Genomic DNA, 14,972 nt, shown 5'->3' on the forward strand with positions numbered 1-14,972 from the left:
ACATCCCGGTGATGGCTGTATTTCACAGAACAAACTGAGATCCTGCCCGACCGTGCATCTACTGTACTATACTAACAGTGTACTATACAATACAGCAGACCTGTGTACAGAAAGCTCAGAAATAGTGACTCCCCCAGAATTCCCACAAAGGCCTCTCCCCCAGTTAAGCCAGTTATCTGTACAGATGAGAGATAATCACCCCAAAATAGCCGCCTGCAGATGAGGCACTGGCTTGGCTATAATCCTAAATTATGTCCCAAGCTTTTTAAGGTAGAATATTAACTTAATAGGAAAGCTACCTTCCAACTGGTGTCTCCAGAGGCACAGCTTTCTTTTCTCTACTCTGCTGAATCTATTACACTATGGAACGATTTATGTGTTGCATGTCTAGTGCTTCCAGTATAAAAATTTAAATAAGCTCACTGACTGCGGAAGCTACATATGAACATGCATGTCAGAATATATTAGAGGACTGCTCAAACAGGGATTTACTGTTCTATTGCTATTGGAATCTCTAATAGTGACCTGGCAATTACATGCAGGACTGCCCAGGGAATTTAAAGTCCTTACAATTTTCCTGTTACTCACCAATACACTACATAATACTGTGTATAATAAATCTGTATAGTGTGAATGGATTCAAGAAGATCAGAACTTTTTTAAAGAAGTTTGGGCCAGTGATCAGCTAAAAGGGACAGACCTCAACACCCAGGGATAAACTGTAATCATCTACGGAAGCCATGTTTATCCATTCATGTAGCTGTATATGGCCTTACATACAAGAATAAGCTAAATTTGTCATAGCGAGCACTACTCTATTGACAGTGAGCAGTTTTTCCCTTTAGCCTCAACTTTTTTCTAATTTAAAATATCAAATTTTCTTCTTATATCATTTTAAAACACAAAAAATTATAGTGTTCATATTTGAATATATTTATACACTAAAGAGAGAGCATGGAAATGTATGTGAACTAATAACCAATGCAAATGCAAATATAACTATAGGAAAAATATTACGGCTCTGTCCACCTTTATAATCAATTTGCATAGAAAATTAAAATGAAGCAACTTTGAAAATGATCTTTAAGGGGTTTTCTAATAAAGATTTTTAAGTAAGCGTTTTCAATTCCAGGGGGCAAGCTGCAGATTCATACTTACCTGCTATGTATGAAATTTATCTGCATCAGTAGAAAGTATATGCAAAGTACTTATAGGCTATGTTCACCTTTGGGGGCAATTTTATTTTTATTATTGCATTGTACTCATTTTGAGCTAAAAAAGATTTAAAAATATGGCGTCCTTTTTTATGTACTATGCTGAGATTCTCTAGTAACAGCCTCTGGATTTTATCTCTTTTCCGGCAGACCAGGAGCTGAAGGACTCCTTATCTCTGCTCTTTGACCTCCTAAACCCTCCTTATAGCTCAGTTCTTGTCTTACTGATAAGAATGTGGCTTAAATAAGTGTTTATGACCTCTTAGTAGTTTGGACAAAAGGGGGGTCATTTATCAAATTGGTGTAAAGTAGAAGTGGCTTAGTTGCCCCAATCAGTTTCCACCTTTCATTTTGGACAGCTCTTTTGGAAAATGAAAGAAGAAATCTGATTGGTTGCTATGGGCAACTAAGCCAGTTCTACTTTACACCAGTTTGATAATGACTGCCAAAGTTTATTAGATGAGCGGCACAGTGACAGTACCAGTCGCAGAGCTAGAAAAACAGTTAACCCTTTGTGACAGAATGGCTCAATATTTTTAATAAAGGCCAATTGAAAAAAAGATTTTTAGTCAGAAATTAGTAAAATTCAGTCGTCAAAAATAAATTGCTTCTGAAGGTGTACTTAGCCTTTAAATGGGGTTTTCTAGTTCTTTTATCCTGAGGGCCTATTCTAAGCATAGGCCATGAATATTCAATCAGCAGGAGTCTCACGATTAGCTGTTCTGCAGTAGCTCAGGAGCCGGAACTGCAGTTTTGACCTCTACGCACAATGGTAGGAGCTGTGTAGTTCTGGCGGCAATCTCCATAAAAGCTTTATGGAAAGCGTGAGAAGCAGATATTTACAGTCATGAATAAGTAATACGTCCTCTTTCTCATCAATATGATGGCTAATAATTACCTGTTGAGATGACATGCTATTTATGTACATGCACTTATCAAAATGTACTTACTCTTTCTGTAAACTGCCAACAACGCTATGCACATATTCCAGATCTGTCTAGAAAAAACAGAATATTATATGTTACAGATCAAATAATCTCTCCGTTCAAGATATGCGTATGGCATAGGAAGGTATGATATTGAAAAGGAGTCTGTAGCTTCAATATATCTGACCACACATATAGGACGGCGCACGGGAGCCTGCTACGGACACAGCATACTGGAGGAAATCCAGGAACACTTCCATAAAAATGTGTGCCATAACTAAGGATAGCATGTGTCCAAAACGCGTAGGCATGATGTACTACTTGAACGTCATGTTTTTACTGCTGAATTTCCTATACCTCAAGTGTATACTGTAGTGTGAACATTTTGTATTACTCTTAGCCTTTTGTAATACACTAAAAGGGTCCATACAACTTCAATAGCTGGCAGCAGGCTATCTCCCAGGATAATAATAGGATGGGGCATTGAAATTCTTTTCTGCCATTGTCAGGGATGAGTCTGGACTCCCCATACACATTGGACTGTCAGCTGGCCCTGCCCTTAAAATTGCAGGTTTGGTTTATAATACTCTAAGAAAGGCTATACAGCAAAATACACATGAAAATACACAAAGTTTTGTCACACAGTGCCGTACAGTGTAGTCACATCAATCCTCGTCTTCAACTGGAGGCTTATTCCTGCATATTTACATGGGGAAAATTTCTGAAACCATGTGTCAGCTTTGTAGCATAAAATAGTCTCAAGTTTGGACAAATGGCATATCTGTGCTAATGTGACTTTTAAGCCTTTTGCTACTTTTCAAAGTAGCAACATAAGGGATACGGTTTAGTGTGAGAGGCCAGATCTATGCTCATAGGAGGTATAGATTTCTGGTGCAAAGATAGCCCGACATGTGCTACATTTATTCGTAATAAATCTGGCGCACTGCACTCCAGCACGGCAGTCTTAATACATTCCCCCCCCCAGACTCCACAACTAATTTCATAGGAAACCATCTAACTCCCCCACAAATGTGAGAACTTACAAACTTCCCACTGGTTGCCAGCTAGAGCTACATACAAGCAATATACATACAATGCGTCACATAAACACGTGCATGTACTTACTTCTCCAACAAAGACTATTATAACACAGTCAAGTTTTTCTTCTGGAGACAATTTATCAATTAACGAATGTAGAGTCTCGGCCAAATAAGACTTCACTTTCCTTTTTACTGTTGGGATGCCCATTACAATTGACACTGGTAGGAGAAAACAAAAGAAACAGAATTATTACACAAACCTACAAGTTACTTAGAGAAAACATGTCACCTCTCCTTTTTCCCAGGAACATCCATTCTAATGACTCTATGTTGTGCTATTCCTTTATTATACCTGCTAGAAGTTGTGAATGAATTGCTAGCAGTTTGCACCGAATGTCCAGCTGGGTGTTACCAGTTGGGGGAGGTGGGGTCCCTGTTCAGTTTGACACTGGTAGCACTGATTGGGTAGTGGCAGACTGTGCAGGACCATGCCCCCAAAAGGTTACTACTCATCTGGAACTTCATTGCAAACTGCTAGCTTTTCATTCATAACTTCTAGAAGGAATCTGAAAAGTAATGGTACAACATAGAGCCATAAGAGTAGATGCTCCGAGATTGCAAGTAGTTACTAAAACAGTCGTGTCAAGAGAGGCGACAGGTAATTCCAGGTAAAGGAAAATGACATCACAGACCATGGATTCTGACAGCAAAAGGCTAGCACAGACTGATTTTTCTCAAAGAAGTGAAATCCTCTACTCACATTTGGATTAGGCAATACTGATAAAACCAGGACATCTGTAATATTTTCCTTTTCCATTTGCAGAAGTCAGTTTAATTCACTTGTTTTCTGTACAAATATGCTGGATATAGACATTGCCCATTTCATCCTAACCAGGCTGACAACTACTAAGAGAGCGGCATGTTCAATTCATCTGTATAATCCCTGCATAATTATTCTGGGATTATGTGTAACATTTATCAGATCCTAGTGATTCACAAATATGGATATTTACTGACATCGAATCCATGAATTAATTCATAATCTGGGTTTAAAATCATTGAAAAAAATCTTTCCAATGGAGAAAACCTCATTATCTGGCTAAACAATTCTTTTTAAAGTTTTTTCCTGGAATTAAAAACGGATGACCTAACCTCAGGACAGGTCATCAATATCTGATCAGTGAGGGGTCTGACTCCTGGCACCCCTGCTGATCAGATGGGTTCAAGGGGCTGCAGCACTGTTACCACTTCATACACCATTAAGCGCCATAGTTCGTATAGTGGTTGTGCTTGGTATTGCAGCTCAATCCAATTCATTTACATGGGACTGAGCTGAACAAAGGCCATGTGGCCAATGAACGTGACATCACAGGCCTGGGAAGGGGCATTTACCCAGCTGATCAGTGTAGGTGACAAGTGTGGGAACCCTGCTGATCAGATATTGATGACCTTTTTACGATTATCTTCCCAAAACCAAATGGATCAAGCGTTTGAAATCCAACTGGCCAATCCTTATCTCAACCAACATCTGCCATTAGGGGAGAGTCGGGAGGCTCCTATACACCTCAGATGGTCGGCCAGGTTTGGTCAACCTGTCTCTAATGTAAATGGTTAGCTTAAAGGGGTTGTCCCACGCAAAATATTCTACAGTTTTCAAACCAGCAACGGGTCTGAATACTTTTGTAATTGCGTGTAATTAAAATGTTGTATTTGGATTCAGCCAACTTTGATGGGATCTGCTCATAATCTAATGCAGGGATGGCCAACCTGCGGCTCTCCAGCTGTTGCAAAACTACAACTCCCAGTATGCCCACATCTATCAGCCCACAGCAGGGCATGGTGGGAGTTGTAGCTTTACAACAGTTAGAGAGCTGCATGTTGGCCATGCCTGATCTAATGCTTATTGTTCATGTCAACAGAACTAACCAAAATCAGTATAAAATCTGGACCTGCTGATAAATATCTATGTCTACTTTACATAACTGAAAAGGCCCCAGAAGGAAAGACAGAAATGAACGGGATGAACAGGGAACCAAAGACAGGAAAAAAGTACAGGCAGAGAAAAAAAGGATAAGAAGAATAAAAAAAAAACACAAAAAAAAAACCACACGGCACTGATGGTTTTGGCAGATATAAGTTATGCATTATCTTATCTTGGAAGTACATACCTCCTGTTCTTCCAAGACCAACCTGCACAGCAGGCTGGAGGCTTCCTTCATGGTTTAATAAATGAGGCATATGGTAGTAAATATTTGGCACTTGAAGAGATTTTCTGTAATTTAAATCCTTTAATAATTTTTGAGCTTCATCTGAAAAGAGAAACGTTGTAGTTTATGTAGTGCATGTCCTAAAATGTAAAACAATCAGATTATTACCAGAGGCTACATTACGAGACTTCCAGGATAACCCCCATCATAAATATCATTTTATGTCTAGAATTCTGTGCTGCATAACCCCCAATAGTCCCATTTAAATTACTTTTTAATTGTAGATTTTGAATTCATTGTAGACCTAAAGAAAGCCACTGCCTTCTCAAACAGCTGATCTCCAGGGGTCCCGGGTGTCGGACCCCCACTTTCCATATTAACATCTTGGAAAGCCCCTCTAAGGACATGTAACATTTCACCCATTTTAGGCTCCTTTCACACCTGCGTTCAGGTGTCCGCTCGTGAGCTCCGTTTGAAGGGGCTCACGAGCGGCCCTGAACGCAGCCGTCTGGCCCTAATGCATTCTCAGTGGAGGCGGATCCACTGAGAATGCATCCGTCTGCCAGCGCTCAGCCTCCGCTCCGCTCAGTGAGCGGACACCTGAACGCTGCAAGCAGCGTTCGAGTGTCCGCCTGGCCATGCGGAGGCAAGCGGATCCGTTCCGACTTATAATGGAAGTCAATGGGGACAGATCCGCTTGAAGAGGACACCATATGGCTCAATCTTCAAGCGGATCCGTCCCCCCATTGACTTTCAATGTAAAGTCTGAACGGATCCGCTCAGGCTACTTTCACACTTAGAAAAAATTTCTAAGTTATAATGCAGACGGATCCGTTCTGAACGGAGCCACCGTCTGTATTAATATGAGCGGATCCGTTCAGAACGGATCCGCTCGAACGCTAGTGTGAAAGTAGCCTAACTGTGTTACAGTAGTCAAACCTTTTTAATTTTTTTTTGCAGGATGAGTTGTATTGTGGTACATATAATGTATTATAACACTTATTTTTGTTTTTAAGGGGGAAGATAAAAACAAAAAGCAACTTCAACATTTTTGGGGGTTTACTTCTGGTACAACTTAGTCTACTTTCACACTGGCGTTTTGGCTTTCTGTTTGCGAGGGCTCTCACAAGCGGTCCAAAACGGATCAGTTTAATGCATTCTGAATGGAAAAGGATCCACTCAGAATATATCAGTTCGGTCTCCATTCCACTTTGGAGATGGACACCAAAACGTTGCAGCGTTTTTGTGTCCGTGTGATGTAAGTCAATGGGGACAGATCCGTTTTCTATGACACAATCTGGCACAATAGAAAACTGATCCGTCCTCCATTGACTTTCAATGGTGTTCAAGATAAATCCGTCTTGGCTATGTTAAAGATAATACAAACGTATCCGTTCTGAACGGATGCATGCAGCTGTATTATCTGAACGGATCCGTCCATGACGGATCTGCACAAAACGCAAGCGTGAATGTAGCCTTTCACGGTAACTTTATTTTGTGAGTAGTTTTTATCATGGTATAATACTTGCATAACAAAAACACTTGTTTTTACAAAATAATAAATTCCAAAACCCAAAATATTTTTCTTTTTCTGACGATGTAACTGTGTGAAGGATCCATGTGCGGTACAGGGCTGGTTTTAGCGTTGTAGAAAGAAACGGGATAACTCTATATTGTATTTTTAACAGTTCTGATAGATATAGACATCAGATGTCAGGTAGTCACTAGTGTACCTTCACCAGTGTAAAACGTAGCCTTTACTGATGATCATTAAAAATCACCCAATTTGTGCTCTTAAAAAGCAATTAACAATGAGGCTGGGCAGGATAAGGAAAGGAACATTGACTCACCCTCACACTTGCCCTATCAAGCTATAGGCCCTGCCTAGCAAAATGGAATGTCCGCCCTGATAAGGGCAATCCCGTGTCGGAAACCTCCTGATAGGCCCTATATGTCCCTGACAAGGGATAGATACCGCCACCCGAGAAGAGATGTATTATGACTACAGTCCAATAGTAATGTCATAAGTCAATGCATGTATCAGAAAATAGTAATGTTACAACAAAAATAATCGCACATAATACATATATGCTCCCAAATAAACCAGTGGCGTCCAGGTTTTGATCACCAGTGGAAAAAAAAAAGGACACATACCATATGTCCCAGGAAGGCAAACTTTGGCCCGATGCGTTTCTCTGAACTGTTATCTGGGGTCAGTTCATCAGAGGACCACATATAACAAAAACTCCGAAAAAGAAAGGGTACAGGAATGGAGGTAATAATGTGTGCGAATCAGATTATATTCTTGTAGTAATACCCAAATGATAATAATAAATCTCATGGCCATAAAGAAAGACAATTCCCACATATTTGGGACCAAATATAATGCATCTGCATCACATACCAAATGTCCACAGCGCTGCTGCTACTGAGACCCTTTTAAGAATCTACCACACACCATTTAAATACTGATAATCAAAGTAAGGCTTTCAATAAAAACGAAATAACAGCAGGACAGGCCAATAAACATAACCATTGCTATGACAGAAAGGGGAGGATATGATTATACTTCCCCAAATTCTAGATGCCAGGCCTGGAGAGGGTACGATAAGGGATCAGCACAGGAGCATTGGTGGTGCAGTGGTGGCCATCAAGATGGAAAGTCTGGTTTCTGTCCATGTCAGCATGCATCCATCTAAATACCCGTGCGCCGAAAACCGGAATTCACATGACCGGAAGTCGGCGGTGGAACACATGGTGGAATGCAAATACAGGACGTAAATCGCAGCTATTACTGATAATACAAAAAAAGGACAGAAAAACTATCGGGCATAAAAATAATTGTACAGATAAAAAGGCACTATACCCTATTACTACAGGAAGATTATTTGACTATTGAAAAATAGTATTTTGCCATATATCATCTTAGGGGATGGGGAGGTATAATTAGAGGGAGGTTACTATCCCTCATATTATAAGATGTATATTACTGCAAAATTAAAACTTTATATATATATATATACAAAGATGAAATAACGATGCAGCATCGTGGAGGAGGGGCCTACCTCTGTGGGGATTTGCACCCAGTTCACCAACTCTGACTGTGCTGCTGCACTATCTGTGTTTTATATATATATATATAAATAGCACTCTACCTCACTTATAGATACAAATAGGGAGATGAACGTGCTTTTAGGTCCGACATGTGCATATCAACCCAATATCAACCCAAGCTAGTAAGATTGTGTCAATATCCACAGAGAAACGAGTACTGTATCAACATGGGCTGAAAGACCACTCTCCTAGGAAGAAGCCATTACTCCAAAAGAAACATAAAAAAGCCAGAATAATGTTTGCAAATGCACACAGCAACAAAGACCTACACTTTTGGAGACGTGTCCTGTGGTCTGATGAAACTAAAATTTAACTTTTTGGCCATAATGACCATCGTTACGTTTGGAGGAAAAAGGGAGAAGCTTGGAAGCCTAAGAACACCATCCCAACTGTGAAACACGGGGATGGCAGCATCATGTTGTGGGGTTGTTTTACTGCAGGAGGGACTGGTGCACTTCACAAAATAGATGGCATCATGAGGAAAGAAGATTATGTGGAAATACTGAAGCAACATCTCAAGATATCAGCCAGGAAGTTCAAATGGACAATGACCCGAAGCATACTGCCAAACTGGTTACAATGTGGCTTAAGGATAACAAAATCAATGTTTTGGAGTGGCCATGACAAAGCCCTGATCTCAATCCTATTAAAAATGTATGGGCGAAGCTGAAAAGGCAATTGTGAGCAAGGCGACCAACAAGCATGTCTCAGTTACACCAGTTTTGTCAGGAGGAATGGGCCCAAATTCCGACCAACTATTGTGAGAAGCTTGTGGAAGGCTAATCAAAATGTTTGACCCAAGTCATACAGTTTAAGGGCAATGGTACCAAATATTAATAAAATATATGTAAACTTTGGACTTTGCAGAAAATGCCTTAAAACATTCTCTCTCTCATTATTCTGGCATTTGGCAAATAATAATAATTATGGTAATCCTAATTGACCAACAGAAAAACATGCATATGTGTCTTTTTATATAGTGTATGTAAACTTCTGGTTCCAACTGTATTCATTAAGACCACAAGGGGTAATGGTGTTCAACATATATGTCCATCTAGCTTCTTTCTGTTTCAAAATGGAGTCAAGATCTCCACGTCTAATGCCTGTCCTGATCATCTCTAACACAGAAAAGGTCAGAACTCTGACATCACTATTATGTTTCAAAGTCACATGTCTAGAGATAGGTTTATCACGTTTGTTTCTCACATCCCCCACATGTTCCAAAATCCATCTCTTGAATGCACGGCACGTTTTACCTACATACATCAAATTGCATGTGCATTTACATAGATATATTATACCCTCAGTATTGCAGTTAGCAAAAGAGTGTGTGTGTATAGAATACCCTGTGTCCACCAGAATCTGAAAATTGAGACTTTCTATCGATAAATGGACAAGCTTTACAGTGGCCGCAACGAAAGGTCTATTGGTCAGCCATGTCTCTTTTTTTATCAGTCTCAAAGTGGCTGTGAACCAAGGTATCTCTTAAATTGCGACCACGTCTATACGTAATTGATGGAAAATCTGCAATAAATCCAGAAATATCCGGATCGGTTTTCCGGAGTGACCAATATTTATCAAGCACATTTCTCACTTCCCGTGCCAAGGAATCAAAAGTTCCAATAATACGTTTAGTTTTATCCTCTTGTTGTCTGATTTTGGCGATTAATAACTTAATTCTATCGCATTTTCATGCAAATTCCCATGCCTGATTTAACACTTTTCTCGGGTATCCTTTTTATCAAAATCTCTGATCCTCATCCCTTGTACATTTCCTCTGTATTCTGAGGAACTGTCCCTTTGGGATTCCCTTCTTTAATGGAATACGACGAAAACTCCCCCATTGCAAAAAACTGTTAGTGGAGGTATCTTTACGATGTAGGGATGTCCGAATCAAATTATCTTTTTTCCATAGCCAAAAATCTAGAAAAGCAATATAATCTTTCTGTATCGTATCTCATGGGTAAAAAATAACCCAATTTTGTTTCCGATTAAGTGCCTTGGCAAATAACTGAAATTCTCGTTTCTCACCTGACCACAGTATCAAAATGTCGTCAATATATCTTACCCACAATAAAATATGTAAGACCCAGTTAGCATATTGGGCAGAAAAAACTATTGTATCCTCCCACCAGCCCAGGAGCAAGTTAGCATAGGTTGGGGCACAAGGACTCCCCATAGCAGTGCCCCTGAGCTGGTGGTGGTACTTAAGAGTCGAATACAAAATATAGTTAGGAGTCAAGACGAATTCTAACAAACGAAGAACAAAACCATTATGGCCCTGATAGTGATTGCTTTTAGTATCAAGGAAATACTTGGTAGCCCTCAGTCCCATTTGGTGTGGGATGGATGTGTAGAGGGCCTCAACATCAATCGAGGCCAGCCACACTTCAGCCTCAACTACTATATTCTCGAGCTTATTGAGCAGATCCATGGTATCACGTATGTACGAAGTAAGGGAAAGGACAAAGGGACATAGAATTCTATCGATGTAGATACCAGCATTTTAAGTCAGATTTCCAACCCCCGAGACAATTGGCCTCCCTTTTAGGGGATGTAACCCCTTATGGACTTTAGGAGATCCATAAAAGGTAGCAATTTTTGGATGTTGGGGGAGCAAAAATTCATACTCTTTCCGATCTATCCAAAGATTGTCTACCACCTCATTTAGTAGAATGGACAGTTGCAGTTGATATTGAGTGGTAGGATCCTGCACTAATATTTCAAAACTTTTTGTATCTGAAAGGAGTGATAAGCACATCTGTTTGTACTCTCAATCCCCCCCCCCCCTTATCTGATGATTTAATAATTAAATCCTTTTTCTCACTGAGATTTTTGAGACCTGCCATCTCACATTGATCCAAATGTTCCAGATCTCTAATTACTGAGTTTAGAAATAGATCAATGTGATGATCTGACACTTTAGGTGGCATCTTTCTATTTTTATTCCTCAGAGGGGTAAATGGGCCCTTGCCTCTCTCTCTCTATCATTTTCTTCGATCAACTGGGCAAGATCCTCTACACCCTGAAGATCCTCGAGTTCTATCCCTAATTAAAAAAAAATATATATATATATATATATTTATGCCAACAAATTTTTCTAATGAATAGATGTAAATCTTTAATCCAGTCAAAAACATTAAACCTAGTAATAGGTACAAATGATAGTCCTTTAGATATCATTTTTAGTTCAGAGTCTGTTAGTGTAGTATCCGAAAATCAATGAGGGGTCATAACCCAAATTATTTATTTATTTGTGTTGGATTTGTGTATGTTCTCGTAGGGTGTAAGAGTTCGGTTGTAGACTTTGCCCTAAAAAAGTAGAGGGTGATGACAGGTTTGAGGCATTGTGAGAAGAAGAGAAGGTAGAGGAACACAAAGATAAATTGGAACCTCCCAATGTGGACTCCCCTAGTGAAGATGGTCAGGTGGTCTGTGGTGTATTGGTGTCTCTCCATGTCTCTTGATTAGTACAGTTGGATGTAGGGCAGATGTTGTTCTTCCTTTTCCCATCTCTGTTTTGATACCTCCCATCCCCTCTTACACGACCACATCCTCTATAACCGCCTCTTCCATCCCTAGTGTATTGTTATTTAAGGGTGTCGCGGTCTAGGCTACCTGCTTCAGATATAGAGGTTTCAATATTGGACCCTATATTAGTCTGTTGGGGATTAACGTAAGCGGTCTTATCTCTAAATTCACAGAGATCTCTGACAAATTGTCTATGTTTACGATCAACCAGAATAGATTTGTATCTGCCAATGTTTGTTTCTAATTCTGACTCACGTTTGCTAAATTCCGTATGAACAGAATAACAGAATAAAGTTGTCTTAAAAGGAAGAAAATGCTCAAAACCCCATATGCTGTTGCACATTTCTAACCGGGGGAGCAAATCCTGCACATGTAAACCCTTGCTAACAGCAATCCCCAGCAAAAATGCATACAATGGAGGATGCCCACAGCGGACCACGTGCACCACAAAGACATCCTACACAGGATAGCCAAATGTGTGGATGTGATTGGCTATATAAAACAGAGATTTACAAAAAACGGTGCACTACAATGATAAATGCAATTGACAATATATGGCTAAACCCTCACAATGTTATTAAAATGAGACTTTTGCCAATATATTCTTATATCAAGAACATACCGGAGCCCGCGCACCCTGTCAAGGTATCTCAAAGGCAAGGGACCTAACGCTAACCTACCTGCCGGACCTTAAGCCCTGTAATTGCCCATACGGCACAGGTAGGTTAGCGGTAGGTCCCGTGCCACTTTGAGATACCTTGACGGGGTGCGCAGGGTCCGGTATGTTCTTGATATAAGAATATTTTGGCGAAAGTCTCATTTTAATACCAGTGTGAGGGTTTAGCCATATATTGTCAATTGCATTTACCATTGTAGTGCACCATTTTTTGTAAATTCCGTATGATCCTTAAAAGTCAATGCACTTTGTGTTAATTCCTCAATCCGTTTCTCAGAGGGGTGAATCTTCTGTTGCTCCTCTTCTACCAATAATTTCATAAATTGTATGGAATTCTCTGTGGCTCAGTAGTAGCAGCACTGTGGACATTTAGTATGTGATGCAGATGCATTATATTTGGTTCCAAATATGTGTGAATTGTCTTTCTTTATGGCCATGAGATTTACCATTATCATTTGGGTATTACTACAAGAATATAATCTGATTCGCACACATATTACCTGACCCCAGAGAACAATTCAGAGAAACGCGTCGGCCAAAAGTTTGCCTTCCTGGGACATATGGTATGTGTCCTTTTTTTTCCCACTGGTGATCAAAACCTGGACGCCACTGGTTTATTTGGGAGCATATATGTATTAGGTGAGATTATTTTTGTTGTAACGTTACTATTTTCTGATACATGCATCAACTTATGACATTACTATTGGACTGTAGTCATACTAAGTCTCTTCTCGGGTGGCGGTATCTATCCCTAGTCAGGGACATATAGGGCCTATCAGGAGGTTCCTGACACGGCATCACCCTTATCAGGGTGGACATTCCATTTTGCTAGGCAGGGCCTATAGCTTGGTAGGGCAAGTGTGAGGGTGAGTCAATTTTCCTTTCCTTATCCTGCCCAGCCTCATTGTTAATTGCTTTTAAGGGCACAAATTGGGTAATTTTTAATGATTATCAGGTTGCATTTTACACTGGTGAAGGTACTCTGTGATTACATAACTATATTGTAGAAAGAAATCTATCTACTATATGATGTCTGATTTTATATTTTGCATTATTCATGGGATAACCCCTTTGAAGAGGACCTTTCATCGGTCCAAACATCGTGAACTAAGTATCATGACATATACAGCGGCGCCCAAGGATCTCACTGCACTTGCTATTATCCCTGGGCGCCGCTCCGTTCTCCCGTTATGTCCTCCGGTATGTTCGGGGACTTGGTTATAGTAGGCGGAGACTGCCCTTGTTCTCCTGGGCGTCTCCTTCTCCTAGGCTGTAGCGCTGGCCAATCGCAGGGCAGAGCTCACAGCCTGGGAGGTTTTTTTCTCCCAGGCTGTAAGCTCTGCACTGCAATTGGCCAGCGCTACAGCCTAGGTGAGGGAGACGCCCAGGAGAACAAGGGCAGTCTCCTCCTACTATAACCAAGACCCTGAACATACCGGAGGACATAACGGGAGAACAGGGCAGCGCCCAGGGATAATAGTAAGTGTAGCAAGATCCCTGGGCGCCGCTGTATATGTCATGATACTTAGTTCACAATGTTTGGACCGATGAAAGGTCCTCTTTAAGAACACCACATGCACTAATTTTACCTATCTTGCAAAAGGAAAACACCAATTTAACTCTGCTGAAAAGTTCAGATGATCCATACATGATGTGTATGTCATCCAAATTGCATCAATATTACACCTCTATTTCAAAGCGGCGGTCACAGGATATGCTCCCAATGTCTTATAGATGCAGGTCCCATCTCTGAGACCTGTATGAGGTGGCTATGCAGTGTGGCTTTCTCTATCCATTTCTATGGGAGTTCTGAAAACAGCCAAGAATGCAGTTCTTGGAACACCCATAGGTGTGACTGGAGAGAGCCGCACACGCATGGCCACCTCTCCATTCACACTGGCTGTAAGTCTCTGATCTCCCTTCTTGAGATAGGAGCGTGTGTCAGAGGTAGGACCTGCATCTATCGTGTGGATATACAGTAAATGTCTTAGATGGTAGAACCTCTTTCATTTCCTCTGTAGGATATGGCTCATCAGTTTTATGGATCAATAGTACAAATCTGTAATATAGATGCACCAATATGATCTGTAATAGAAATATGACCAGGTCTGTGTGAAATATGCCCTATTTGCGAGATACTGATTGTGATTAGTAATATGAGCATGACTGATTACGAGAAGTCCTTAACAGCTCACCACAGACAAAGCAATCTTCAGACTTATATATTTGTCCAAAGTGTGATCTTACATGCAATATTTCCATAT

General features: G+C 40.4%; 1 protein-coding gene across 1 annotated transcript in view; it reads right to left on the reverse strand.

Annotated features, from left to right (window-relative positions):
• Positions 1 to 14,972, reverse strand: part of MGAT4A (alpha-1,3-mannosyl-glycoprotein 4-beta-N-acetylglucosaminyltransferase A) — a 69,275-nt gene that overhangs the window by 30,685 nt on the left and 23,618 nt on the right. Inside the window, exons 4-6 of the mRNA XM_044284594.1 lie at positions 5,349 to 5,489; positions 3,266 to 3,399; positions 2,165 to 2,211 (exon numbers count right to left, since the gene is read on the reverse strand). Of these exons, the coding sequence (XP_044140529.1) occupies positions 2,165 to 2,211; positions 3,266 to 3,399; positions 5,349 to 5,489 (322 nt within the window). The remainder of the gene's footprint in view (positions 1 to 2,164; positions 2,212 to 3,265; positions 3,400 to 5,348; positions 5,490 to 14,972) is intronic.

This window comes from Bufo gargarizans, chromosome 3 (assembly GCF_014858855.1).
Source record: "Bufo gargarizans isolate SCDJY-AF-19 chromosome 3, ASM1485885v1, whole genome shotgun sequence".
NCBI lineage: Eukaryota > Metazoa > Chordata > Amphibia > Anura > Bufonidae > Bufo > Bufo gargarizans.